At 47.1% G+C, this 26,249-nt stretch overlaps 1 protein-coding gene across 21 annotated transcripts in view; it reads right to left on the reverse strand.

Moving 5' to 3' along the window:
* Window positions 1-685: 685 nt before the first annotated feature.
* The window catches only part of CDK12 (cyclin dependent kinase 12), an 80,088-nt gene continuing 54,524 nt past the window's right edge, over window positions 686-26,249 (reverse strand). For 2 of the 21 annotated variants that reach the window (XM_062216590.1, XM_062216589.1), the window contains exons 13-19: window positions 25,776-26,228; window positions 21,353-21,770; window positions 10,005-10,081; window positions 9,138-9,267; window positions 8,481-8,560; window positions 5,544-5,633; window positions 686-4,176 (exon numbers count right to left, since the gene is read on the reverse strand). In XM_062216590.1, coding sequence (XP_062072574.1) covers window positions 4,118-4,176; window positions 5,544-5,633; window positions 8,481-8,560; window positions 9,138-9,267; window positions 10,005-10,081; window positions 21,353-21,770; window positions 25,776-26,228 — 1,307 coding nt within the window. In that variant the 3' untranslated portion in view covers window positions 686-4,117. The other 19 variants (XR_009868496.1, XR_009868495.1, XR_009868497.1 and 16 more) reach the window with 19 other exon arrangements.

A 26,249-nucleotide genomic window follows, 5' to 3' on the forward strand; every position in this document is an offset into this window, starting at 1 on the left:
CCACCCTGGATGAAACAGTACTTCAAGGCAGAATAGCAGCTCAGATGCTACTGACTTGAGAGTTGTGAGAAAGGGGGAACTGATTTCTTGGGGAGTCTGAACAAAGGCATTGGGACCACTTGCTTTCAGGAGACTATTGCTCCCATGCTACATTATGACAAAAACTCTGGGCCTTCTCCCCGGCATATGCACATTCACACATTTGACCTACAGTTGCAGAAGGATCCTGGGGCCCTGGAAGCAATACCAGTCCTGCTGCCCCCAAAAGTAATAGTGCCATCTACCGCATCAGCCACTGTTGACGGTGCACCTACTGAGCATCAGGTCCTGTCCCAGGGGCTCCACAGGCATCTTTTCCAGAAGTTCTCGCAACCTTAAGAGGTAGTTGTTTATCTGCATTTCACAGACAAGGAAATTGGGACTTCAAGTGGTTAAGTGAATTACCCAGGTGACACAGCTGGTAAGTGGCAGAGCTGGCACTGGACCCCAGGGCTGTCTGCCTCCGAAACCTGTGACCTAATGGCATTTCGGGCTGGGGAGGGGTGCTGCATGGGGGAGGCTTGGAGAAGTAACCCTGCTCTCCCAATGCTCAGCAGGCACAGACTTCAACCCAGGGCAGGCAGAAGAAAAATCTGAGAAATAGACTTTTTTTTTTTTTAAGATTTTTATTTATTTATTTGAGAGGTAGAATTACAGAAAGTGAGAGGGAAAGGCAGAGAGAGAGGTCTTCCTTCCGTTGGTTCAACCCCCAGATGGCTGCAACGACCGGAGCTGTGCCTATCCGAAGCTAGGAGCCAGGAGCTTCTTCCCAGTCTCCCACATGGGTGCAGGGGCCCAAGCACCTGGGCCATCTTCTACTGCTTTCCCAGGCCATAGCAGAGAGCTGGACTGGAAGAGGCACAGCTGGGACTAGAACTAGTGCCCATATGGGATGCTGGCACCGCAGGCGGAAGATTAACCTAGAGCGCCACTGCGCCGGCCCCAAGTAGACGCATTTTGAAGTCTTTCATCCCATGGGTCAGTTTTTCCATGTGTCTAATCTCTGTCCTTTCTGTTACAATCTTAGCCCTTTTCCTCTCTTCTGTTTCCAGCAAGGATGGTGAAGTGATGACAGTGTCCCTCCACAGAAGGTCCTGGCTCACGAAGAGAGAGAGGCTTCTCTTTCCCCATCGTGGAGGCCATGACTGGGTCTGCCTCATTATGTCAAACCAAGACGTGCATGGCAAAATGGAGCAGGAAAGGCAGGCAGAAAGGAGCGGCCTAACTGGACCAAGACGTCCAGCCTGGAGAAGGGCCTGCCAGTCTCAAGACCTCAGTGCTGGGCTCAGGCGGAGTTTCTTCCTCCAGGCTGAGCGCAGGCTTGTCTGGCATTGACCTGGCTGCAGTGGTCCGGCCTGCATTTCTCAAGCCAGGCCTCTTGCTTGTCTCACTGGGTGCCGTCTCTAGAGCGGCCTCTCTCAGACAGAAAGGAAGAGGCCAGGCCTCTGCCACTCCGAAGTCATCCCCTCCATTTCAGTATTACCTTAGGTCCAGACAACCTGGCCAGGTGCTTAGAGATGTCCAGGGAAGGGAATAATTTTGTGGGGAAGATGCTGGGATCTTAAGGCTAGGTCCAAAGATCTTTCCTCTTTTTTCACGTAACAGATAGGAGGGCAACTGGGGCCTGAAACTGGACACATAAAATGGAGAGAGAGTGTCACATCTCTCTCCCGCCTCCATAGGTTATTCCACCCTGCTGGGGCCCAACATGCCCATTACTCTTTGGCTTCCCTTGGCCCATCTACCCTATGGGCAGGAGAGGGTTAAAGGCATAGTATGGGCAAGCTATAAATTTCCCATCAGTGTAGGGAGAGCAGGATTGTTGGCAAGGAGGGGGTTGGGCTGGGGGGGGGGGGGAGGGGGAGCTGGGAAAAAGCCAGGAGGTTGTCTCTAGGTAACAATAAACACTGCAAGCAAGGAGCAGCTGTTACACTTACTCTCTCTGCATCACAATGCTGAAATAACACTAATAAACCAGTGTGCCCAATGCACAGGCATACACGCAGTTAAGGGCCAGGGCCCCATGGCATCACCAGGGCTGCCCTCTGCTTCAGGCCAGGGCCCTTGATGCAGGTGGACATACCAGTCTTGGCCTGGCTATACTTGCGGGGATGATGAAGACGGATGGGTCCTCCCTACCCCAGCACCATTCGCAGGATCAGGGGGAGTCAGGCTGGAGATCCTGGGGTCAGATCCCATGGAAAGAAGCTCAGATGGGAGCTTGGAGAGGAGAGAGAGAATGAGAAAAGAGTAGGAAACAGACTGCTTACCATGTCCTCGCAGACTGGAGGGGATACGGTGGCCGGGAGTGCAGCTGGCTAACAGGAGGTGAAAGAGCAGGGCGCAGGGAAAGAGGCTTGGGAAAGAGAAGGACCAGGGAACACGAGGCTTCGAGGATTCTTCTCTCTCCTGCAGCTGAGCTCCCCACACCTGCCTACACCCCACCTGGTGCACCCAAGCTCCCCTTACCCAGGGCCAAGGTGATGTGTTGGTTTAGTTCAGCACTGAGCTTTATTATGGGTTTTTTGGCAGGGCCCTGGGCTTCTAACGCTGCCAGAGAGAGAGCTGGGGGAGTGGGGCTGTCCCACGTCCTTGCACGAAGAGTGGGCTGGTCTGTCTGTTTCCCCAACCAAAGCTGTCTTTGTATCGCCAGGAGCAGCTATGCAAAGGGCTCCTCACCCTAGCTGGAGAGCAGAGCCGCCAGCACTGGACAGCACAGAAGTAGGCAAATGAGAACTGAGGCTCTGTCCCAGTGCCCATCCTTTGAGCCCACTGCTCTCTGAGGTTCAAGTACGGGGCCTTTATGGTCATGCATTTGGACCCACTGGCACCCAAGATCCTCAACTGTTCCCCTTGCACAGGCATGACTAGTTCTCCAGGGCCACTTACGGCCTCTTTCTGGGTATGACCTCCAGCACACAATCCTCTCCTCCCCCTGACTGAGGATGCATGGAGAAGATGCACATCGCTTACCTGGCCTGTGAGGGAGGCGGGCGTCGGCACTTCTGAGATCTGTGGTTCTGCAGCCACTTCCCGGCCTGTACTGATCCTGGTTCAGCCAAGCCAGGCACCCCTCACTGCTGCTCTCTTGTCCCAGGGGGACAGTACTGACCCCAGGTGCTAATCCTTTCAGGTTCCCATCTTGTAATAGTGTCTTTTGGCTTTCTGGGTTGTGTGTTTGTTTCTATTTCTAAAAATTTGGTGTCAGCTGGGTACCCAAAAATCTGGGCAACAAACGAGGGCAGGGAAGAGTGGCTGTGTCTGTCTGGAAAGCTCTTCTGGAAGGTGCCCAGGGCCACCGAGCTGCCCCAGCACAACGGATGCCCAATGCCCTCTGTGCAGCCAATGGACACAGTAGGGTAGGACTAACTGGCCTCTCTTATCATTCCCTGGCTGGGGCATTTTTCACTGGCGTGCTCAGCCTGCCCTGCTCTCTTCTCGCCCATTTCCTTCTTTTTCACAGCTAGGGTCTCACCTTGCCCCCAGGATCCAGATGAAACTTCATCCACAGAGCTCAGAGTGGGGAGAAATGGGGGCCAAAAAGGAGCTCCAACAGGGCTGGAGTCCCTTCCCCTGCTGTTTCCAAGAGCCAGCTCCATTGCCATGAGTCACTGGGACTTTGGGCTTTGGTTAGCTGCCAGTGGCCTTGGCCAGTGCCTCCCTTCCATCCAGACAGACAAATATGCACCCAATGGACTCCAGGGCCCACCATATCCCTACTCTCAGGGCCAGAACCCCACCTTCATCCCTTGGCATCTGCAACACAGACACAAGGAGATGAGTGAGCCAAGGAGTACGAGAGACCCCAGCAGTGCTCTGTGTGGGGCAGAGCAGGGTCGCCAGCCAGGGAGAGTGGCACACTCGAGTGCACAGACTTGTCGTGTGTGAGGGTGGAGCAAGAGAGATGGGGGAAAGGCTGCTGTTTCAGGAATCTCCCTCCTGGCTTCCTCTCTGGTCGGTTTCATCTCCCTGACTGCTGATGGAAACCAAGGAACGGCCAGCTCAGGCTGGCCCCTTCTCTGCCTTCCTTCTCCTCGATGGCTGTGGGCGCTCCAGAGAAAGGACCCGCACAGCAACTTCAAGGGGTCAAGGTGGGAGCTTCAGGCATCCAGGTCTCTCCCCAGGCAGTAGGAAGAACTGAAGGGGAAGGAGAAAGAAGTCCCATTGACGTGAAAACTAAACCCTCGACAGACCCCAGCTGGTCCCTGTCCTCCAGAATGCAGGCACGCGGCCTTTGCCTTCCGCTCACTTTGTCTACCCCTCTTCTTTGCAAAGGCTCAGGGGTTTTCTGGACTCCAGAGCTGGTTCCAGGCTCTGACTCCAGGCTGTAGATCTGGCACCCTTGGCTAAACCTTGGGAGAGTGAGGCACACCTGGTGGAGCTTAGAGGTAGGGAGGCTCTGGTCCTTTTTAAAGAAACATGTAGAATCTAGACCGACTGCTTGAAGGGCCTGTTAGCCCTTCCAGTATGCTCCCAGGATCCTGGCACAGTTCTCTCCCCAGTACTCAAGGGCCCTGGAGGCAGACAGGGGTCCTGTATGGATTCTTCATGTTCTGTCTTGGGGGGATGTGAGCGGGCTCTTCTCATCCCACCCGCAGTAAGAGAAGGAGATGACTCAGAGGGTCTAACGGCAGGGCAGGGTGAGGGTGGGGGCACTTAGGCAGGGGCTAAGCTGGGCTCCTAAAACAGAGATAAAACAATTCTGGGGGCACGGGAAAGCTCCCGGTGGCCTGGAGAGTATGACAGATTCTAGCGGCATTGCCGTCTAAGCTCTCCATCCTTGCCCCCACCCCAATTTAGCTACATGAAGCACAGAGCGAAGAATGTTGAACTGTTTGAGGGAGGAGGCAGCTGTTCAGAAATGCCACTTCTGGCAACCTGACGGAAGAGTCCCTTTCTCCCTCACTCCTTCCCTCTTTAACCCTGGCGTGTGAACAGCGAGGGAAGCAAGGGGTGGACTGGGGCAGCTGGAAACTTGCCCTTCTCGCTAGGATATCCAGGATACCTGAGCTGGAAGGGACCTGACTGGGAGCTCTAGGGCCAGGACACCGCAGGACTCCAGGGGCACTGCCGAGCCCGTCTTCTGGCCCTTGAATCTGAAGTCTCTGTTCTAGGCTTAGATACAAGCCCACTCCTCACTACCCTTCTCCAGTGGTTTATACTGTGGTGGGGAAACCTGTGATAAGATTTTTAAAAAGCTCTTGACTGGGGGACTGATTTCTTGGTTAAGGAGTTGGGGTAGCTGGTACATTTCCCTCCCTGTAGATCTTAGAGGACGTGGCAAAATTCCATGGCAGTGGGAGGCTGTTTGGAAGCAAGAGAATGGATGAGATGGGGCGGGAAGAGGCTGTGTGAAGGAAATGTGCCCCAGAATGCTCCACAGGGGCTGCACCTGCCCAACTCCCCTAAGTCGTTTCCAGGATGAAGGGGACAGAGGCGTGAGACAACGGAGAGTAACATCTGCCTACCCTGTCCCCTCAACTCTCCCTCCCATACCCACCTACCTTTCCTTTCCCTGTCTTCCTGGGAACTCTCCAGATCAGGACCACACAGGAACTCCGGGGCCGGATTCCACGGGGGCTTGGTCTCCACATCTGTGAAATGAAGGGGTCAGGCAAGATGAGCTCCAGACTCCCTTCTCTGCAACAGTCAGAGTCTATGATTCACACCCCAGAGGCACCTGGCCTCGCTGGCACGTCATTGTGTATCTGTCACCTCCATGGCACTTATTTTATGTCAAAAGTAATAGAAATCTCTCCGAACCCTGCCCTTCTCCTTCTCACCATGGTCCCTAGCTCTTGTCCTGTTCAAGGTCTTCAAAGCTCTGTCCTCGCTGTCCTTGGACAATTTCCCAGCATTCTGGGGACTGGCCCACCCCACAACCAGGAGCAAGGAAAGAGCCTCCCCTAACATCCTGCCGCAATTGGGGGTTCCAGACCTGAGTCCACCAGCGCAGTTCCACCCCTCTTGGAGGTCTTGGCGGTTGGGGGGAAATCCTGGTACCTTTCCCCAGTGCCTCCCCTCCTCCTCCTCCTCACTGCTTTCCATGCCAGAACGCAAAGTGGCCAGTGATTGATGGGCCCGGGTTCCTGGTAACCGCACCCAGTGGCCCAATCCTCCTCCCTTACCCAATCCCTCCCCTGTCCCTATTCAGAGATCAGATTGTCTCATGTTGGTCCCTGAGGTCCCATTAATTAAAAATACATCCAATTAAATGGCAGGTGAAAACGTGCTATTGGAGCTCTACACCCCCCTGCCCCAGCTTGGTCTCTCCACCCCCAACCCCCCTTTTAAGGCTCAGCTGTGCTTTGAGCTGAGAGAGAGAGAGAGAGAGAGAGAGAGAGAGAGAGACACGGAGAGAGAGAGAGGAAGAAAAAGAGAGAGAAGACATGGGGTGGGAGTATGGGGGGGGGCTACTTGAACCTCTGCCAGGGTAGCATGTGCCAGCCTGGGAGGTGGCACCATGCCCTGGTGTCTAATTTCTGGAGGTGTGAGCAGGTTCAGTCAGCTGGGCTCCCACCTCCACTTCCCTTAAAGGGGCAGAGGGCACTCAGAGAGGGTGTGGCAAGCTGGTCTGCCCTCTTGCTGAGCTTGGTGGGTGAAGGGCAGAAGTGGAGATGGGTAGGGGTCTCGGGAAGGGGTGTGATGGTCAAGGGTTGAGAGACTGAGGCCTCTGTTCCAGGCCTATCTCTGCTCTTCCCCAAACTGGGAAGGAGATAATGAGGAGCCAGCTGGGACTCAGGTGGCAGGGCATGGCCATGCTCCCAAGCCTGCCTGTGCCTACCCTTGCTCCCAGGAAAGCTGAGTGAAGGAGGGAGGGAGCAGCAGATGGGTCAGACACGATAAAAGATACAGACACTGATGTCCATGTGGGTACCATGTCCCTCAGACCGTACAGACAAGAGGGCCCGGAGGGTCCTGTCCTGTTTGCCCTCTCTCTAAGCAAAAGGAGCAGCAGCTGTGTGAAGTCACCACGGTCTGGCTGCCTGGAAGGCTGTGGTGAGGGCACCCCCTTGACGGGCACTGACTGCTCTCATTCTCCTCCATCCTGCCGAGGCATTGCCAGCATTCAGCCAGGTGAGACACTGGACTCCTGCCTTGAAAAGCACTCTGGCCCCAAGACATGCAAAGCCAATGGCACTGAGAGCTGCTGGGGGAAAAGAAGGGGTGACTAAGGGTGGCACTCGGAATCCAGGCATGAGTGGGGGCTCGGCTGACCCAGGGCCCCCGCCTGGCCTCCTTGGCAGCCTCAGCACCTCCTCACTTCACTTTAACGCTAATTGGAGATTTTAATCTGCGCTGCTGCTCTGCTCGGGGTGCTGGGGGGAGCGCCAGCTGTGCAGTAATTCTAGCAGCACCGACTGTTTAATCAAGCTGTCCTCCTGGGGAGGGGCCCTCAGGCATGGGGTAGAAAGGAGGAGGAGAGCCTCTGTCATCTCCCTTAGTCTGTTCAGCTGGAAGGGCTTCCTGGAGACTGAGGGTCAACCATGGGGCCCGCATCCCTTCAGGGGCCCTGTGGCTACCTGGCATCCCCAGCAGAGCCATTACATGGTCTAGAGTGGGCACGGGGTTCACAGGCCAAAGTAGCATCCTGACACCGTTTGGGGTTCAAAGCTCCGGGTTGTCCGCTGCCACACAAACCTCCACCAGACTGTCTTGGGTTCTGCTGCCTTGTACTGCGGGGAATGATGGGGACTCTCCCAGCATTCAGTCCCCTGTAGCACTTTCTTACTAACAAAGGCACTTCTTAGAATAATTATAAGAGACTTGTCCCCTGAAAACCAGATCTTCTCCTCAATCTTTCCTAGGCTGGACAGTTCCTGTTGTGGAGGCAAGGGGAGTACGAGAGGACGCTGGAGCTGGAGCTGCTGCATCCTGAGGGAGAGAAGCAGCCAGGCAAGGTGTTTAGTGCCTGGTGCTGGGGGGGTTCCACAAGTTCAGCAGGGAGCACCCTGATATGTCAGACTGGTAGGGCAGTGTTGAGAGCCCTAGGACATTTTAAGGAAAAATAAGTTGTATTGATTATTCTGGCTTCTTGGGCTTCAGTCTGGAGCTCCCTGGGAGTGCTTCTGACCCCTATCTCGGGAAAAGGGTGCTCTTCACCCCAACTGTCTGCTAAGAGCCATGAGTTTTAATTGGTCAGCAGCGCCCCCGTGTGGCAGAAACCAAGACTGCAGCTTCCCAACCTGTGTTGGGTGGGGATGGAGGGTAGGGTGGGGTGCGGTGGGGAGGGGAAGGCTGCTTTGCTCTATCAGACATCCTGGTTGACAGACAGGTAGCCGAGTTATAAATGTGGGTACCGTTAAGGTACCCCATGCATTCTTACTGCTCGACTACTTCCAAGGATGTTTCCTACTCCCTAACACCTGCCCCATCCACCCATCCCACCTGCTCCACATCTAACTCCAGGCAGATGCCTGCCACCGGAGGGAGCACCTTACCAGAGCTGGCACTGATCGGGGCCTGCTGCTTGTGCTGTCTGGATTGCAGTCTTGGGAGAGGCACTGCTGACAGAGGAGGCCTAGGGTCAAGAGGATAAGCCGATGTCACTTCCTCTGCCCAGGAGGCAGGGAGGTGTTCTGCCTGCCACCCAGCCAACTCTCCACAGATCCCACAAGAGAGCTGACATCTGTGCTCAAGTTAGGGCACACCTAGTAGCTGATTCTGCCAGCCACTCTCCCCTGTCTTGGGAGATCTGGGGATGAACAGGGACAGATTCCAGAGCCCAAGATCCTGGTCCTGGGGAATGGGCACCAGGTAAAATAGCTTTCCTCCAAAATCCAGACAGTGTCCCAGGAGGCCAGGCCACTGGGAAGAATGCACATTTGGGGCTTCAGACTTCTGGCCCCCAAGAGAAGGGCTGCCTGATCACACCTGTCCACTCCAGTGTCAAATATGCTGTGTTTACTAATCTCTTTTGAACAACATCAACAAGAGAGATGGATATATGACATCAGGAAGGGCGCTCTCTAAAGATAAGACTGAGAGCTGAGTCACCAAGGTCTTTCTCTTGTCAGAGATATTTAGCAACAGAAATACTTCCAGAGAGAAATATGAGCCTGTTTGGAGTTAGTGGGTAGGGGAAGCAGCACACCTACCAGCGGGCAGGAAGGGTGGGAGTGAGCGCCGGGTGCTGCTGCCCTGCCCACTGGGTCCTGGGATGGAGGAAGTGACTGGCAGGCCTCCACCTCTGGCATCTCACAGCGTTGAGCCAGGCAGAATCTCCCTCTGAGAGAAGTGGGTTAGAGGCAGGGGATGGGAAGCACCAACCTACCTTGCCGAAGAAAAAAGGGCTGGACGACAGTGCAGGAGGCAGGGCTGTGTGGACGGATAGGGTGGTGGATCACTGGGGGCGTTGTCCTAGAGGCGAGGGCCGGAAGTGACTAAGTAACTGACATCAGCATCCCACGGTAGAGAAATGCCCATTAACAAACAGGAGGGAAACGACGGCTAGTGCCACCAAGGGGGTTGCCCACTTTAGCCAGAGGGAGACCTTGTTCATGAGAAGGTAGGGCACCAGAACGTCAAATAAAAAAGGAGGGGCTGGCCCTGCAGCGTAAAGGGTAAAGCTGCCGCCTGCAGCACCGGCGTCCCATATGGGTGCTGATTCGAGTCCCGGCTACTCCACTTCTGATACAGCCCCCTGCTATGGCCTGAGAAAGCAGTAGAAGATGGCTCAAGTCCTTGGGCCCCTGCAGCTCCAGCTGTTGGGGTCATTTGGGGAGTGAACCAGCAGATGGAAGGCCTCTCTCTGCCTCTCTCTAACTCTGCCTTTCAAAAAATAAATAATTCTTAAAAAAACAACTAAACAAAAACAAAAAGCTAAGGAAATTCCTCTGGGAATCTTCAGGGATGAGACTTTCCTGGGACCACGGCAGCGGGGTTCTCTCTTATAAAAGCAAGCCCGTGGTTTCTGCTTGGCCCTCAGTCCCTACCTGGCTTCCGAGTCTGTGGAAGAGACTGACCTGGCCAGGCTCTGGATGAGAGGCGATGGATGGACATCGCTGAGTTCCTCAGGGGCCAGTCCTGCTGCTGCCACCACCTGTAAAGAAGTATGACAGCTCACATTAGACATGAGACAAGGGCCTGGATGCCAAAGAGGTCGTTCTTCAGTCTTTCTCCCAGGGAACATGGCGTTGGCAGGTAACAGTGGTGGTGATGGTTCCCATTCCTCCAATTCCTTCAATCCTCAATCCCCCAGGAGGATTTAAATGCACCTTAAGTGTGCTGGAAGAAAGAGTCATGGCTGTTCTAAGATTCCTATCCCCAAGGAACTAGCTCCCAGGCTAGTTCCTATACTTAGAGATACTTAGAATAAGTTAGGAAATTCAACAGAAATAGAAGCTAAGAAACCAAGAATTACAAAGGTTAATATGTTTAGTACCAGCAGGTGGCTTGGAGGAAGTCACCTGGTTGTGGATTGAATCACTAGATTTGAGGCTCTCTTGTCCAGAACAGCTTTCCCAAGAAGGGCTCCGCGGGGAGGAAACCAAAGGTGCTGAGTATAAACCAAAGGTGCTGTTCATGGGACAGCAGACTGGACGCAATTTGGGCGAGCAGAACTAAGCTGTTCCCTGGGCAGGGGCTACTTTGCCTGGGGACCAACATTCCCCTGTGCTATCAGTTAGGGTGTCACGGACAAAATGGAAAGGACCTGCACTGATCCGCGTCTTTGTCATCAGCAGTGTTCACTTCGCCCTCTGACCCCGACCAGCCGCTCTATCTCTAAGCTGCCCACAGGTGCCTTTTTCCCTTCAGGGTTCTGCTTGCTTGCAGCTTAGGACTGTTCCCCTCTGCTTGCCAGTGGCTCCTCTTAGGTGCTCAGGGGATAAAGTGTGTGAAGGGGCTGTCATGCATGTGGGAGGGGTTCTCAGAGGGGAAGGGAGTTGGGGGACCAGAGGGAAATGACTTCCAGAACCTGCCACGTACATCAGCCAACTGAGCACTCACTTTAGGGCTTAGGTCGCTGTGGGGTATCTGCCTCATCAGAGAACATGGAATAACTCCAAAATAAAAATAAAAACGGAGTACAGGGGCCTCCCCCAAACAGTGCTGTGATCTCAAGAATATCTCATTTTGCTTTGAGTCCTATCATCCTGTCCCTCATTCAGAGACCCCCTCCTCCCACCTCGATCTTCGAGCAGATGAGAGTTGTTCTCTCCCTTTTCCTTGTCTTCCAATATAGCTGCACTGTAATGAGAAGGAGCTGGGCTTGAGATTCCGGGCGGACGCTTCACTGCCCCTGACCTTTTCCTGCTATCCAGCTCCAGATATGGTGGCAGAATGCTCACTGCGTTTTGGGGTAACTTGAGTGTATTAGGATTTTTGGCCATGGATCCCACTGACTTCCCAATCGACCCGAGCTCCTGTGTCTACATAAAAATTACATTTGTACAATTTGCATGTCACTGAAACGTTATTCTTTAAGGTAAAAACACACTCAACATCTATTTTTCCACTAACGATTTTCAAATGCACCTTTCCCCCTCAATCTCTGTTCCTTGCTCCTCAAAAATCTCAGTCCTTCCTTGCTTTCCTGAGGCAACTCAGGGCTCTCAGAGTGGGTGACTTTGTGGTTGGGCCCCTAGACTCACACAGGCCTCCTGGATCCAGTCCTAGCTGGCTGCCGCTAACTTGCTGGGAACTCGGAGTGCACTCCCCTCTCCTAAGCCTGTTTCCTGCTCTAAACTGTGAGGCTGGATTGCTGGGACCTCTTTTCTAGCTCTGGAGAGCTATGGTTCTGTAAAGGGGAAGGCTCCAGTGTCCTGCCACGAGGAAGCGAGATATCCCCGCCCTTCAGCCTTCTCCCAGGGACACAGCAGAGAGAAACTCCCCTGAAGATGCTCGCCTTTCTCCTGCAGGTTTAACCAAAGGGACAAGCGAGTCCCGGGAGAAGGCCTTCCTGTAAGTGCCATTCCTCTCCTATCAAGAGGAAAAGAAATTAATTCTAGCCCTGAATCTTTATACTCGCACACAGGAAGGAGTAGGATAAACACGCCCCACCTCCCTCAGATGCAGTCCACACTTGGCTTTGCCCTCGTGTAAGTGGTGGCAGCTGATTTAACACAACTGTGTGGACAGGAAGACAGCAAGAACATGTGTAAATACATCCACAATGTGGACATGAACGTCCAACCAGTGCCAGCACACTCACTCCCGCTCGCTCCTACTTAGGCCTTTCCGCGCCTGTAAGAAGCCATGGTGGGAGGGGACACAACATCCCGCTCTTCCCCCTCCCCAAAGTCAGAAAGGAAGACAGTGAGACAGGAGCTACTTGGCTTCCTATAAATTGTTTTGTCCTTCCTCACAGCTGCAATCAGAAGCTAAGGGCTCCCGCAGGCCTTGTTCTGATCTGCTGCAGGCGATGGAGGGTTTTTGAAACCGAGAGGACTTGGCTGCGGCCCCGTTTCAGCTGCCGTTGGGGCTGGCTAATGGGCTCATTCGGGAAGACCCCCGCCTGCCGCACTAAAGAGTCCCCCGCCGGTCCCCTCCTCAGTCCCAACCCAATTAATAAATGGGGGCTCCCACTTTATGGCTTTGGGAGCAGGAACCAGAGATACAAATGACCCCCAGGGAGGGACAGAAAAAGGCCTTCCAAGAATCAAGCCGGAGAATTGTGCATCCACAGGCACATGTTGCCACAGGCTAGTCAGACCCCATTTTCAAAGCATTAAAGGGGAAGAAACTGGCAAAACAACAACAACAACAAAACTATTTCCTTCCCAGATTCAGAATGGGACAGGATTCCTGAAGTCTGTGGGCACAACCCAGCAACAGACTCTGCCCTGCCTGGTTCTCCATCCTGAAAAGGCCAGGGTGAGGGCTACCATCTGGACACACAGCGCACATTCCACTGTTGCCCCGGGGTGGGTCCCCTCATAGGCTCTGCCGTGCTGAACAAAGACATATCCCATCAACTGGCTAATGAAACCAACACTTCTCCCTTAGAAACAAAGCAGCTACCTCGCACCAAGCTTTCATCACCACCAACAGCAAATACGTCTTCTGTAGGCAATCTTTTATCCCTCCCCACACATCCAAGCCACCAGCAAGCCTCTTTTCTCTTGTGGGCCCACTTCCTTTCTCCTGGTCCCCCTCGTACTACTCTTCCACTGCGTGTCTGACCAGAACAGTAAGGTTCTAGTGAGTTTCTCTCCTGTGACCCATGACAGCTAAAAGTCCTCAGTATCGTTTCATCTTAAGTTCTGCTCTGCTGCATTCCAGTTCCTCATTCAGGCCATGGGACTGCTCCTCCAACTTTATTTCCTCCTGTTCCTTTCCTGTACCATCCTTATTGGTCAATCCATAGCTCTCTGCATAAAACACCCAAGTCTGCTTCCACGAGTCCCCTCTCTCTGTTCACTTTCCTCGCTCCTGTATCACAGCCTCTATCTTCACTTTCAAAGAACTGTTTCTGATCAACTCCACTTTTTTTCTGATTATTCCTTTACTTTGGCTTCCTCTTATTAGGGCATGGTTTGATTTCATAAGCTGCATCAATATGCTGACTTCTAGATACCAATTCCCCACTCCCCCCAACCAAGTATGACCTATCTCACTCATAAGAAGCTTCCTCACGGTGGGCTCCTCCCCAAGTTCTCTTCCCCAGAGGCTGTCCTGCACTTGGACTCATGGCTCTGCTGATGATATTACTGCTCCCCAACAAAGCCGCTCTCCTAGAATATTTTACCAAACAACTGCGAGGAGCACAATCTTACTCTCAACTGTTCATTTTCAGACTGTCACCTGCCCTGAACTTGGCCCCAAGTCTGCAAAGTTTTACAAATTTAGTCATATGAGGTCACAGTATTACAAAACAAAAAACAACCATAATAACCAGAGGGATTTGTTTATCCTCTGGATTCTAGTATATGATCACTATTTACTTTTGAAGATACTTTAGGATGAATAGCCCCATTTGTTCCCTATTTTTAAGATTAATCCTACATTCTCAGGTCATGACCTGATTTTATAGAATGAAAATCAATCTCAGAGCCAACAGTGAGCTTGTTCCCTACCAGCCATGCCTCAAATTATCATTTTAGAAGGTTTTTAAGAATGGAGAAGTTATTCCTCTCTTTAATCTGTTTGGTGAGCACTTTCTTAGGCTAACCTCATTCTCTGCCGCTGACTCCTTACTTTCTCTAGTTCAGCCCTGAGTGGCTGGAGAGGAAAATGGCCCACCACTCATCTTTATCTCCTATACATTGCTCAGAATAATAAAAGGGATTTGCTTTTTATCCTTTCCAATCCTTAGTCTCAACGTGCATAAGCATCAAGATAATAAAAGCAAAACACAGTGAGTGCCTGACACATAGTAGGTACCTAACATTAATTCCCTTCTCTCTTCCTCCCAACATACTAAAGATTTCTCAGCCTTTCCAGGCTTGCTTTTTATTGGCGAGAGATGGTACTGAACTGAACAAATTAATGTCCTTTTGTTCTAACATTCTGTGACTCTAATTCCCATATTCTGGTTTGGTGTTTTTTCTATGCATTGTCCCCACCTGGAACTAAAAGAGGGCTAATGGGTAATACTAGTTTCCAGATTGGCCTAAAATACATAAAGCCACCTGCAGGAAAGTTTTAAGACTAGAAAAATACAAATAACTTTTTATCATGATGTATCCTTGTCATTTACTCCTTACTCTTGTACTAAGTGGATGTCCCCACATAAATTATTTAATATTTTGCTTATATTCTCCAGCTTCCTTAGAGAAAATGCCTTCACAGTATCCCGCAGCCTAAGGGGTCTAGGCCCATAGTACAATGCTAAGGGGAATGCCCTGTAATCAAGAAGACATCTTCACTCACACTAGGGGTCCAGTGGGGTCTGAAACAACCAGTGGTCCTCTATGGTGACTGCCCTTGAATGTCACTAGCCCAATTGTGCAGTTCTTCCTTCCGTTTCCCACATCCACGTCATCTTCACCAGCACTTATACCCTGCGTCTCTCCCTGAAGCACAGCTACCAAATTGTTCCACTTCTTTCTTACCCCTATGTCCACCTTTCTTGGATGGAGTCCTTTTTTATGAGAACTCCGGTCCCCTAACAGAAATTTCAAATAATAGTAAAAGGCCAAACTTCTAAGTTCCTGAATTCCTAAAAGGGATCAGGCTCCTAAGCTTTCTGTCTTTGGATTCAGCCTGTTTTCTCCAGGGCTGGAAGCATTCACAACTGCATTAGCCTTGGTGAGGAAGTGGTCTGTCCCCAAGCTGATCCTCATGCAGTGTCCCTCTCTGGGCCCTACTGTAGTTCTGAGACACAGGACAAAGGATTCCCTCCTAAACAGCCCAGCAGACAAGACTCTCAGAGAAGACACCCCCTCCAAGACCCAGACGTTGTTCTGTGTTTAGCTCTTTACACTGCCTCCTTTAGGGGTAGCCTGGCTCAGATAAAACGTCCTTCACTCCTTTGGAGCTATCAACACTACCTCAAGTTGACAACCATGCATAGCAAGACATCCAACAGTCCATCTACTTCCAGGTCCCAGGGAACCTGTTTTTAAGTGAATTCACTCTATGGCTATATTTTATTCCAGAGAAGTTTGTTGTAGTTGAGGGCTGTTTACCTGTGAAAACTTCAGTAAAAACTACCCATCGAGGGGGTATTAAAGATTAACTCCACATGAGCCACTTTCTCTGACTTGGACTAGTAAATTTTTGAAATAAGAGATATAATGAGAACAATCCAGTGGTCAAAGCCTCCTGGCCCCTCGGTGACCAATCACCAGGGCAGCAAAGCAGCCCTATCTGCTTCCTCTTGGACAGCAGAACCTTCTTTTCATCAAGCTTCATTTCCACAGATACCGTCTGTAACTAGCTTAGCAATGTATCACAGCAACAGTCTCAGGATATGGGAGCAGAGGTGAAGGCTGAAAGGGGAGGCAGAAGACAGAAAAAGTCTCTTGGATCCCACATGAGTTAACTGCCTCTTTCACAGCTGTTGGCAAGAAAGGATGGGTATCTTGCTTTCTCCTTCACCTCCCACTCTAAGTTGAGGATCTGGATGGATATGTGCCCTGAGAATTGACTCGAATGATCTTTCAAAACTAGAAAACAGCATTACATACCCAGCAGAGTGAACCTATCGATTCGATTGGTGGCCTAAATCACTCTAACTGGGTGGTGAGAGATGAAAAGTAGGTGGACAGTGATGGAGAGTCTGCTACAAATAGTAAGGTGAGGCAGGGCATCACCAGTCCTTCCTTCAGGTGTTGTGCTCCCCCAGTCTCCAACCTTGGCTTGGAGTAACCTTATAAGTAACTCTGGATTATCCAGAGTATCCCCAAGACTACAGAAACACCATGTGTCTACAGAGGAGGAATGCCATACTTGGACAATAAAATTAACCAGAGTCCAAGAACGCTCATCTTCCTCTTGGACAACCAGAAGACAGCAGAACTGCCTCTCCCATGGAATAGTTGAGTATTTCCTCACTTGAGGAACTCCCCATTCCCATTCCATGCAGCCCTTCAGAATGACTAAGTTGTGAAAAGAGACATTACTCAATAGCTTAAAAAAATTCAAGCTATGGAGCTATCTTTAATAATAAAAATCCCAGTTTAGCACCAAGAGCATTAACTGGTAACTTCCACGAGGCATTAACCTACCATAAAATTAAGGATGCCTGTCTGGGAGAAGATAGTGCCTAAGAAGTTTAGGAACTTGAACAGCACAGTTTCTAGTCAGAAATGGCTTTGGGTGTGACAGACAAAAAGTCTAGGTTACTAGGTTCTTGGTCTTTAGGCTCAGAATTGAAGACAGCAAGTGCGAATTAGTGAGAACCATATTCTCTAGTAAGTTGAAGTTCACACTCTAGTCATGAACTTGTAATGTACAAAGAACCTAAAACTCATTCCTTGTCCCTGAAAACCAGGAACATGTGATTACAGGAATCAGAACAATCCAATTCTCCTTCTGGATAAGATGTGACAGCCGACAGGCAATGGAACACCATACAAACTTTGAGGATTCAAAAACAGGCTGACATGGCCCTTATCACTACCAGCTTTTGAATCAACTTCCTCCTAATCTCCCTAGTTCTGGAGTACTCCTTAACCTTGTTATGACTCAGTTACCCCACTTACAGCTTCCAGATACGCCTATCTCCCCTCTTCCTTTCTCCTGATGGATTTTATTTGCCCTCTGCTTTGAACAAGCAGCATTGCCGCACATCCTGCATGGGAACGTTTATACTGTGTTCTATGCCATGTAAGGGAAGGGAAAACAATTATCTCCTCAGATGGAGTTGGGATCAATCTTGGAAAAAATAAGAATTTTAACCTTTAAACAACGTTGACTTATTTCCAGGGTTGGCAATGCATCAGTAAATCTCCATCGACCTAAGTATACTCATCCCCAGGCTGACCCTGTTCTAGAACATGGGAACTGGGTGGGGAATTTGGTTTAAGACTATCCTTTGGGTCTAAACAGTCTTTTAACGACTTCCCTTGAAGACAGCTGAGCTCAAACCCACTTACCTCTCCTGTCAGGAGGAGTCAGGGTACATGATGCTCAACTCTCAGAGGCTTTGTGCCACCATTATTTGTGTAACTGTTTTCTACTTTTTTAAAAAAAAATCGCATTTTACAGTTTCTTTCATTTAAAAAATTCACTAGTTCCTAGTCTTTTCAAGAACCTCTTCAAACCCTGAAAACTTAGTTTTTGCAGTTTATGAGATTATAGCAATTTTGAGACGGAGAACCCCTAAGAAAGAGTGGAGGAAAATGCCCTTTATACATGACCAGATATGCTCAGAAAGTACAGATTAAGAAGGAAATGCAATGGAGCAAAAGTGGTATAGTAGCAGGAAATATTTAATTTTCCAATCTCCACTTTCCATTTTTATAAACTGAAAGAAAAAAATTTAATATATTACAAAATATCTGTACATAGACAAAGTACACCCGATGGGGGGCAAAAACAAGAGAGAGAAAGGAATACAGTGTCAGGAACCTAAGTCAGGGAAAATGAGGTGGCAACTGACACTTTTCTGATGCAGCATTCTCTCTCAAAACCTGCTGGTAACCACTGTAGCACTGTAACTATATATGCATATTATATACACACACACATACAAGTGGCTGGGTGATGTCTATGGCAAAAGCTAACAGAAGTCCTACTTACAAATTTGTGCTAACTGCCCTGCTTTAAACATATAGATCTGATGTCATTTTCAAATCCTTATTGTTTCTATGGACAGCTGAAGAAAAAAACTAAGAAAACTGGGTCAAGCAAATTTGTTTCAAAACCACAAAAATGATCATGGTCAAACCAGTTTTGCCTCTCATTCGTGAACAGAATTAGATTTCTCATCTGTTCAAAATAATGTATTTAATAGCCTTGATATCTTCCAAGGTACAATTAAAATAAAACCAAAACCACTTTTGAATGGAATTAATTGGGTTTGTAATTTTCAGAGAGCCAAGATGAAATTCTGCCAAACCTTTACTTCCATCACATTTATAGATAACATGGCTGAAAAGTGAACAAATACCTTTTCTTCCTCCACATAGATTCCAGGATATTAAAGGAGTTTCTCTTTTTCTCTGGTTTTAGAATTATTCAAATTACCAAACTTGTTTTTTTTTCCTTTTTCATTTTAAAAGTTAAGACTCCCCAAATGGGGGTGGGGTGAGATGGAATCATGTATACACATACACACACTCACACATACATCCACCCCTAGAAGGGATGGGAGAATGGAGGCTTAAGTATATTATTTAGAATATTTGGCATAATTAAAAATTAGGGGTAGAAAAGGGAGGGGGAAAATTAGATGATTGCTGACAACCAAAATACAATGAAAACATATAAAAATTTTATTCATATCTGGTGGGAAACCAATTTTTTCACTGAACAGATACTTTTGAAAGTATCTGAGGCTCAGGCTCTTCAATCAAAAACAGGGGACTGGGGCCCAAGCCCTCTAACTGAAATATTCTAAAATATAAAGGCCCACATCTGAAGACTATTCAGAAGTCGACAGAAGATTCAGATGAACTTTATTGTAATTAACCAATAGCATTTCAGTGTGCCTGGCAAATCTAACTGGACATACTTGCATAAAAAGTCACCAACGCCAAAATGGCTAGGTTTTCTTTCTAATCGATGTTTGGCCCCGAGGGCAAGGGCAGACCAAAAACCAAATAATAATAAAGAAATACACACACCAGTAACTACCTATTACGATTCACGGGAAAAGTCTTCATGTAAGTATCTGAAGTGGGTTCTTCTTTTCTTTATAAAGTTTTCTTTTGTTAATTGATGCACCTTTCTCTTATATGCAGATTTTATTTAATATAAGAACTTGGCATTGCAACACGAACCTTTACTTAGGTTTTGAAAACTATCCTCCAAGATGCTGAAGTATGTTTTTGCCTTTTCTTTGGAAGAGGGCTAACCTAAGCTTCATGCAATAAGTCTGTGCAGACAGATTATATGACATGTCACACTCTGTATGCTGGTACTCACAAAGAAATGGAAGACAGAACGAGAAGCCTCCCAAATTATTCAACCCTGAGAGTCGTTCTCTTTTCCATTTCCTGTTTATAATAAGGCCAAGTTCTTGCCAGGAAGTCATACTTTAACCCCTTTTACCACCAGAACCAAAACCAAATCTCTCCAGTGAAAAATCTCTAAAAGAATTGGCAGGATATACATGGCTGGGATGTGTATATGTCAATACTGTTCTTTCTCTCAATAAGCTGTTTTAAAACTATCTCTTATAAAAGGTATCTTCAGAAAAATACCCACCCTAAACTAGGTTACATTTCCACATATTTTCAGGATGTATTTTTTTTCTTTGACAATACCACAATGCTTGGTTTGAAAGGTCTTTTTTTTTTTTTTGGACATAAAAATATATGTGTAAACAATATACTAACTGCTCTTATTAGCCCTCTACATATGGAGGCTTCATCTCTAACCACAGCTCAACAGCAAAGTCCTAGGCTGTCCACATTTACAATCAACTTCCCCATCAGAACATGGTTTTTAAAAAACATTTTACAAAGAACAATGTAGGAGTTTGAATTTCCTTTCCTTTATTAAAAAAAAAAAAAAAGAATTATTCCAGGTTCTTTGGCATCTTAATGATTTTTTCCAAACAAATTACTCAAAATGGGAGGGAATGGAGAGGGAGAGGCAGAAAGAGAAACAAAGATGGAGAGGAAAAGGGGGAGAGGAGAGAGGGAGGATGGGAGAGGGTGGGAGGAGAGTAAGAGGGAAGGAGAGAATATGAATATATAAATATAAGTTAAAAAACAGAAATAGATAGAATTAAGTCTGCCTACTTGCCCAAGAATGCCACCTTCTACAACCTGGTTTATGTGCAGGGAGAGGGGCACATCTTTTTTTCAAAGTGGAGGCAACTATAAGAATGAGTAATTTATTTGGAAAAAAGATGTGTTCAAGATGCTCAATGGGGAAAAAAGTGTTCACTTAAAAGCAAAAATGTGAGATGGTGGAGAGGAAGAAAACATTTATTTCAATCAGCCAGGCCACTCTGTTTTCCTTTTAACAAAAGCCTATGAGCAGCTCAAATTTTGTGAACACTATTCTCTTCAAAAGAAAATAACCCCGAAACCCGAAAACAACCCAATCTACAATTTAAAAGAAACCACCAAAAGAGAAAAAAGTCCCAAAACTTTAAAAACCAAATGGATCCTCTCCTGAGCCATCTCTAAACTGAAACTGTTCTCTCTTCTGCTCAAGAAGTGCAGTCAATAGCTAATAAAACATTTGCTTTTTAATTTAATGACTCTTTTCATATTCTCTACTGTATCTACTAGGTAGAGTTGAAGTTCTGGCTGTCACCCATCCAGGAGGAACTGGTGCCAACATCCTTATAGGTCACTTGCTACTAGCAAGTGAGCAAGAAATACACTGGACAGCTTCGCACTAGCCAAATGCAGATGACTACCTCCCTCTGGCAAATGATTTCATTAAAGGTTTTGAGGACTGGATGGAAGGATGAATAGGGAAAGAATATTTCAGGACACTGAAGTCTCTGGGTTAGTAAGGAACTCCTCTCCCTCTTCCCCCTCTTGGAGGGACTCTTGTAGGCCCCCGATAGAGTTTTCCATAAGCAGAAGACTGAGCTGGGGCCGCCCAGGGAAGGCCTGCTCCTGAGCTGCTGGCCACAGTGGTTCCTGGCCCCAGCTCCCCATAGTTTTGTAATTTGGTCTCTGTATGTACGACAGAGTTGCTGCTTCCCTCAGCCTTCAGGAATGGTTGCCCAACCACTGAGTGCAATGCTAAGGGGACCCTGGCAAAACGAAGGTCCTGGTCACCTGGGAACTGCACTGACCCTGTGCCCTGGTAACTGCTGGACTCCCCAAGGTGGCTCACAGAGCCTGAGAAGGTCCTGTTCTTCACCAGGGTCTGGACCAAGGATTCTGTCAAGGCTGGACCAGAGTTGCGTTCATCAGTGTCAGTGGCACTGAACCCTGTTTCAGGCCCATCAGTGTTTCCATAAGTCCTGTTTGGATGGGGCCGGTTGGAGTACTCCATTGGTCTCAAGGCCTGGTGCTCATGTGGCAGGTGGCCAGGAGGCTCTGCTTCAGGTTGGGATAAAAGTTGCAGCAAGGCGGCTGTCACGGCTGGGTTCAACTCCTGGGGGGCGCTGGAAAGATCGCCTTCAACCAGAGGGGGTGGAGGTGGCGGCGGTGGAGGTCCGGGGGGCTCAGGGGGCCTCTTCTCTGGTGGAAGAATGTGAGGAGGACATGCTGTGGAAGGGTTACTTCTTTTAAACACCATCATAAAAATCATGTGATTATAAACACAAACACACAGATAACACACTCACAGACACACACACACACATACACACACACACACTGCCCAACATAAACAAATATCAATACAAGTAACCGGATATATAAAGAATAAAATTTTGGGATCAAGAAATTGCAATTTATAAATAAAATAAAGTGAATAAAAGTAAAACAGTTGTATTCTGGATCTAACAGCTGGTATAAAAAGATCATATATTTCAAGTGATTGTCCTGATTTTTGACTGAGATCTCCTCCATTTCCTTCCTTAAAAAACTGTTCTAATATATAGGCTGTTGGCAGCCTCCTGATCCCTTTTTGCTGTTAGACATTAATGAAAATAAAACAGAAAAAAAAAATGAGAGGGAACAATATACATGCTGTGGTCACATTTCTAGCACATAATCTTGCTGTACAGCGGAGACCTTGCATGGACTTGGCTAACACATTTTACAGAATGTTTGATGATGTAAGGTTAACCTGAAATAGAACTTGAAGAATACACAGAAGAGAATAAAAACTTTTCATTATCATTATGTATAAAAATATACTTGCTTCTCCAAACTTCAGTCATCTCTCACCATAATCATGTTCTCAAGAAAGGAATATTAACCACCACATTGTCATTCAGCTTCCTGTGTTAGAGTAATTATAAAGACTGAAGTCATCTTCTATCATAGTTTTTTATTTTGTTTTCCTACCTCCTGGATTTTTTCCATGCTATGGAAAAATATCACAGTAGCGAGGTATCATGCAGAACGGGTTGTTGATAAATACCTGTTTGTCTTGGAGAGAGTTTAAGAACTCAGTATTTAGAAGTGTATTGAACTAATACTATATTCTATCTTTATGAAGATCTTTGTCTTTCTTCATTGACTTCCCCAGACATTTTCTTCCCACTGCTGTCTAAGTGTGCCGAAGCACAGCAATCATTGTCTGATAATGAACTCCTGCCAAGGCAGCAGAGGAAAGACATAAGATGGCTGAGCCGGAGACACACAAAACAAGAGCATAGTCTGAACAGTGCCTTTAGAGAATTGGGATCACTCTGCTGAGATATCTTCCAAGTGGCCAATTTTTCTTTTCTCAATGGAAGATTATTTTAAAATATCTATACAGTCATTCTTTCATTATTTGAGCTAGTGATGGAAAGTCATTAATCAGATAAACCAAAAACAGTTTTGAGTTATAAGTAGGTATTTTTTTAGCACATTTACCTTAATTATATTTTGCAAAGACAATCAGTAGATAGGTTTGCATTCCCTTAGCATGCGGATGAGAGCATTCCAAAAACACTACAAAAAATTGTAAGGGTGTGCAGTAGAGGGATGAGGTCAGGTGTAATGGGCATCATACAAGTAGGGTGATGAATGGCTCCAGTCTGTCCAGCACTGAGGGGAGTTATCACGTTGCTGACTTTCAGATTTTTTTTCTTTTTTTTGACTTTCAGTTTTAAAACCAGGACAATCCAAGAATGAATTGGCTACCCTATATATAAGTACCTACCCAAATCACTTGTTGACTGTATTGGTTAGTTGACTGGGCAGCAAAGGAAAATGAATTTAAGGGACAAAAATTAGCTATGGAAAAGTCACAACTTGGAAAGCAGACAACCTGAATAAGGTGGGCTGACTATAAGCATCAATGGAATTCAGAACCTTCTGTTGTCAACAGTACACATCTTGTACGTAAGGAGATCACATTACCAGTCTTTTTAAAAAGTATTTTTAGATGATACACAAATGGAACATCAGGTTTCTTAATACCAATGGCAATTAACTATAAAAATGAATAGCTGAAAAAGTGGTCCAATCTAAATTTACATTCTCCCAGCTATTTTGATTTCATATTTAAACAACTCTGCCTTTAATGTCAATAGTCTAATTAGGGCTAATTCTTGGGCTCAAAGTATAAAATGAAAATTCTAATCCAAAGTAGTAAAGCAGATAGACTGTAAATTACCTTATTAAGGTAAAGTTACAAAACTTCTTAAAGGAATTAGATATAAACTATGAAATACAAATTATATAAAGATTTAAAGTGTTGGGGTAGACATTCAGCCTACCTCAGCTGAGACATCAGTTAAGATGCCTGTGTCCCATGTCAGAGTATTTGGGTTCAATACCCAGCTCTGGCTCCTAGCTACAGATCCTGAGATGTAGCAGTAAAGGCTCAGGTAACTGACTCAGGTTAAATTTCCAGTTCCTGGCTTCAACCTGACACAGTCCTACCTGTTGTTGGTATTTGAGGAGCGAACTGGTGAATGGGATGTCTGTCTGTCTCTTTCTCTCTCTCTCTCATAAATAAACTAAAAAATATGCAGCTATGTTGCCCAATCCCTAGCAGTCTAATGGAGGGATTAATAAACTGTAAAAATAACTTTAAAACTTCATTTGATTTATTAGATTTCAACCAGCACCCATTCCCAACAAGTACAGAATAATTAAACAATAGCCAAATAAAGAGGTTGTCACTTTCTCTGGTTTATACAGTCTGCCCTCTGGTGGAAGTGCTAATGAACAGTGACATGGCCAAGTAAGAGGCAGCAAGTGAGAAATAAGAACAGGGAAGACACCAGCTGGATAATCTAAGGGTGACTACAATAACCAGGTATGGTACCATTACACTCTATTGTGAAAACTTCTGGTCACAGGTCTGGCTTTAGTTTTAGCTCAATTTACCATTTGGCTGATAGTTTGTTGGCTTAATTATTGGGTGAATTTCTTTCAGTCACTATGCTATTTATTTTAACGCACTTCTTCCAAATTTTTAATTAGAGATGAATTTGGGGCAGGAGGGCCAGGGGGTCAAAGTCTGGAGAAATGAGACAAAAAGGCCTACTTTAATTCAAGTTAGTTTCTTCTGTTACTCTATGTCCCAGAGTAACTTAAATAACCAGCAGTAGGACCACAGGCAGATTATTCCCTGGACTGCAGTTTTTCTAAGTGTAAAGGGTTAACTTTATGTTATTGTCCAGTTTTCAAAAGCTTTATATATGAAAAATAGCTTATGTATTTGACCTTATACCAGTGAAAAGAAGGCATATACTTTTGGCGCCATCCTTTATGAAATGTGAGTTTAGGACCGACCCTACAGTTGAAGGTTAGTATCTCTTCAGCCCTCGTGCTTCTTCTTATTCCCCAATTCATGGGGTCTTCATGGACAGTGAAAATTTCTCAGAAGTTAAAAACATTTTCAGATAAATAAAAATTTTACAAACAGATTGTGAATCAAAATTGATTTGAGAATTTAAGCTTCTTTTCCCTCTGATAAATTGTATGCTGTGATCATACGAGGTCAGGTATAACATTTCCCTTTTTCTGATTTCTTTTCTCTTTATGTATTGCTTACTTCCTAATCGGGGTTTCGTTCAACTGTCTCTTCCAGGAACACAAATCTAAAGGAACTGTTTTTATATACTATTATTTTTTTAAAAGAAATGTGTGGTGCTAATCACCTACTTAGAAATATTCCCAAATTATTCTTCAGGAAATTAAAATAGTATTTTATTAGGGTTTTCTTGACTGTATCTTCCAGGTAAGATTCTGTCAGTCAGCATCCACTCCACTACAGGTAAAGAAATACAATGTGATAATGGTTTGTTTTGAAGTCAGGTTTTCAAGTTGTAGGACTAGCTGGCCACCACACACACAGTGGTTCAAAATGTATCGCTAGCTATGATTGTGGTTTTTTTGATTAGAACACAGGGGCTTTACTTACCTACCTCCTAGCAAGTGGAAAAGCAATCAGTAAATGAAAAGTGCTTTGAGAAGCTTTGAGACTTAAATAAAAGAAGTCGGGCAAGAAATACATCACTTGGTGTTAAGTTCTCCTGTAGACTAGGTTACAGAAAACTGATACTGAGGCCATTGATGTGAAAAAGAAAATGTTAAAGAAATTTTTAAGAGGATCAACAGACAGCACCTGAGCTCAATGAGATTCATGACCGGTCTGTTTACCTGCTGCCTCCTCCTGTGGCATTGTGGGAGTTCTTCGGGGTCCCTGTGGCCCACTGTTCTTGTCACTGTTGTTTTCCTCCAGGTTGCCTGCTGGCTCCTGGGTTTTCATCAGCTGACTCAAGAGAACTGCCAACATATTCTGCATGTCAGCTGGTGTGCTTGAAGCTTCAGGGGTTGTCTGTTCTGCTGAAGGCAGGACCACTGGGGCAGGGGGTGCCTCCTTTAAAGACTCCTCTGGGGCTATGGGCTCTGAGTCCTGCTGCTGGGAACTGGCTTCCGTCAGGGCACTGATGGATTGATTCAGAGCTTCCAGCTGCTGCTGTATCTCTGGGTTGGAGTGGATGTTAAGCAGCTGTGCCATCTGAGGGATGCTCAGGTCGGTTTGGCTCTGCAGCAGGTTCAATAACACTGCCAATTCACTTTGATTTAGCTGCTGTGTGATGTCACCAAGGCCTGTGGATAGACAGTGGAACC

Source organism: Lepus europaeus, chromosome 18 (genome assembly GCF_033115175.1).
Source record: "Lepus europaeus isolate LE1 chromosome 18, mLepTim1.pri, whole genome shotgun sequence".
NCBI lineage: Eukaryota > Metazoa > Chordata > Mammalia > Lagomorpha > Leporidae > Lepus > Lepus europaeus.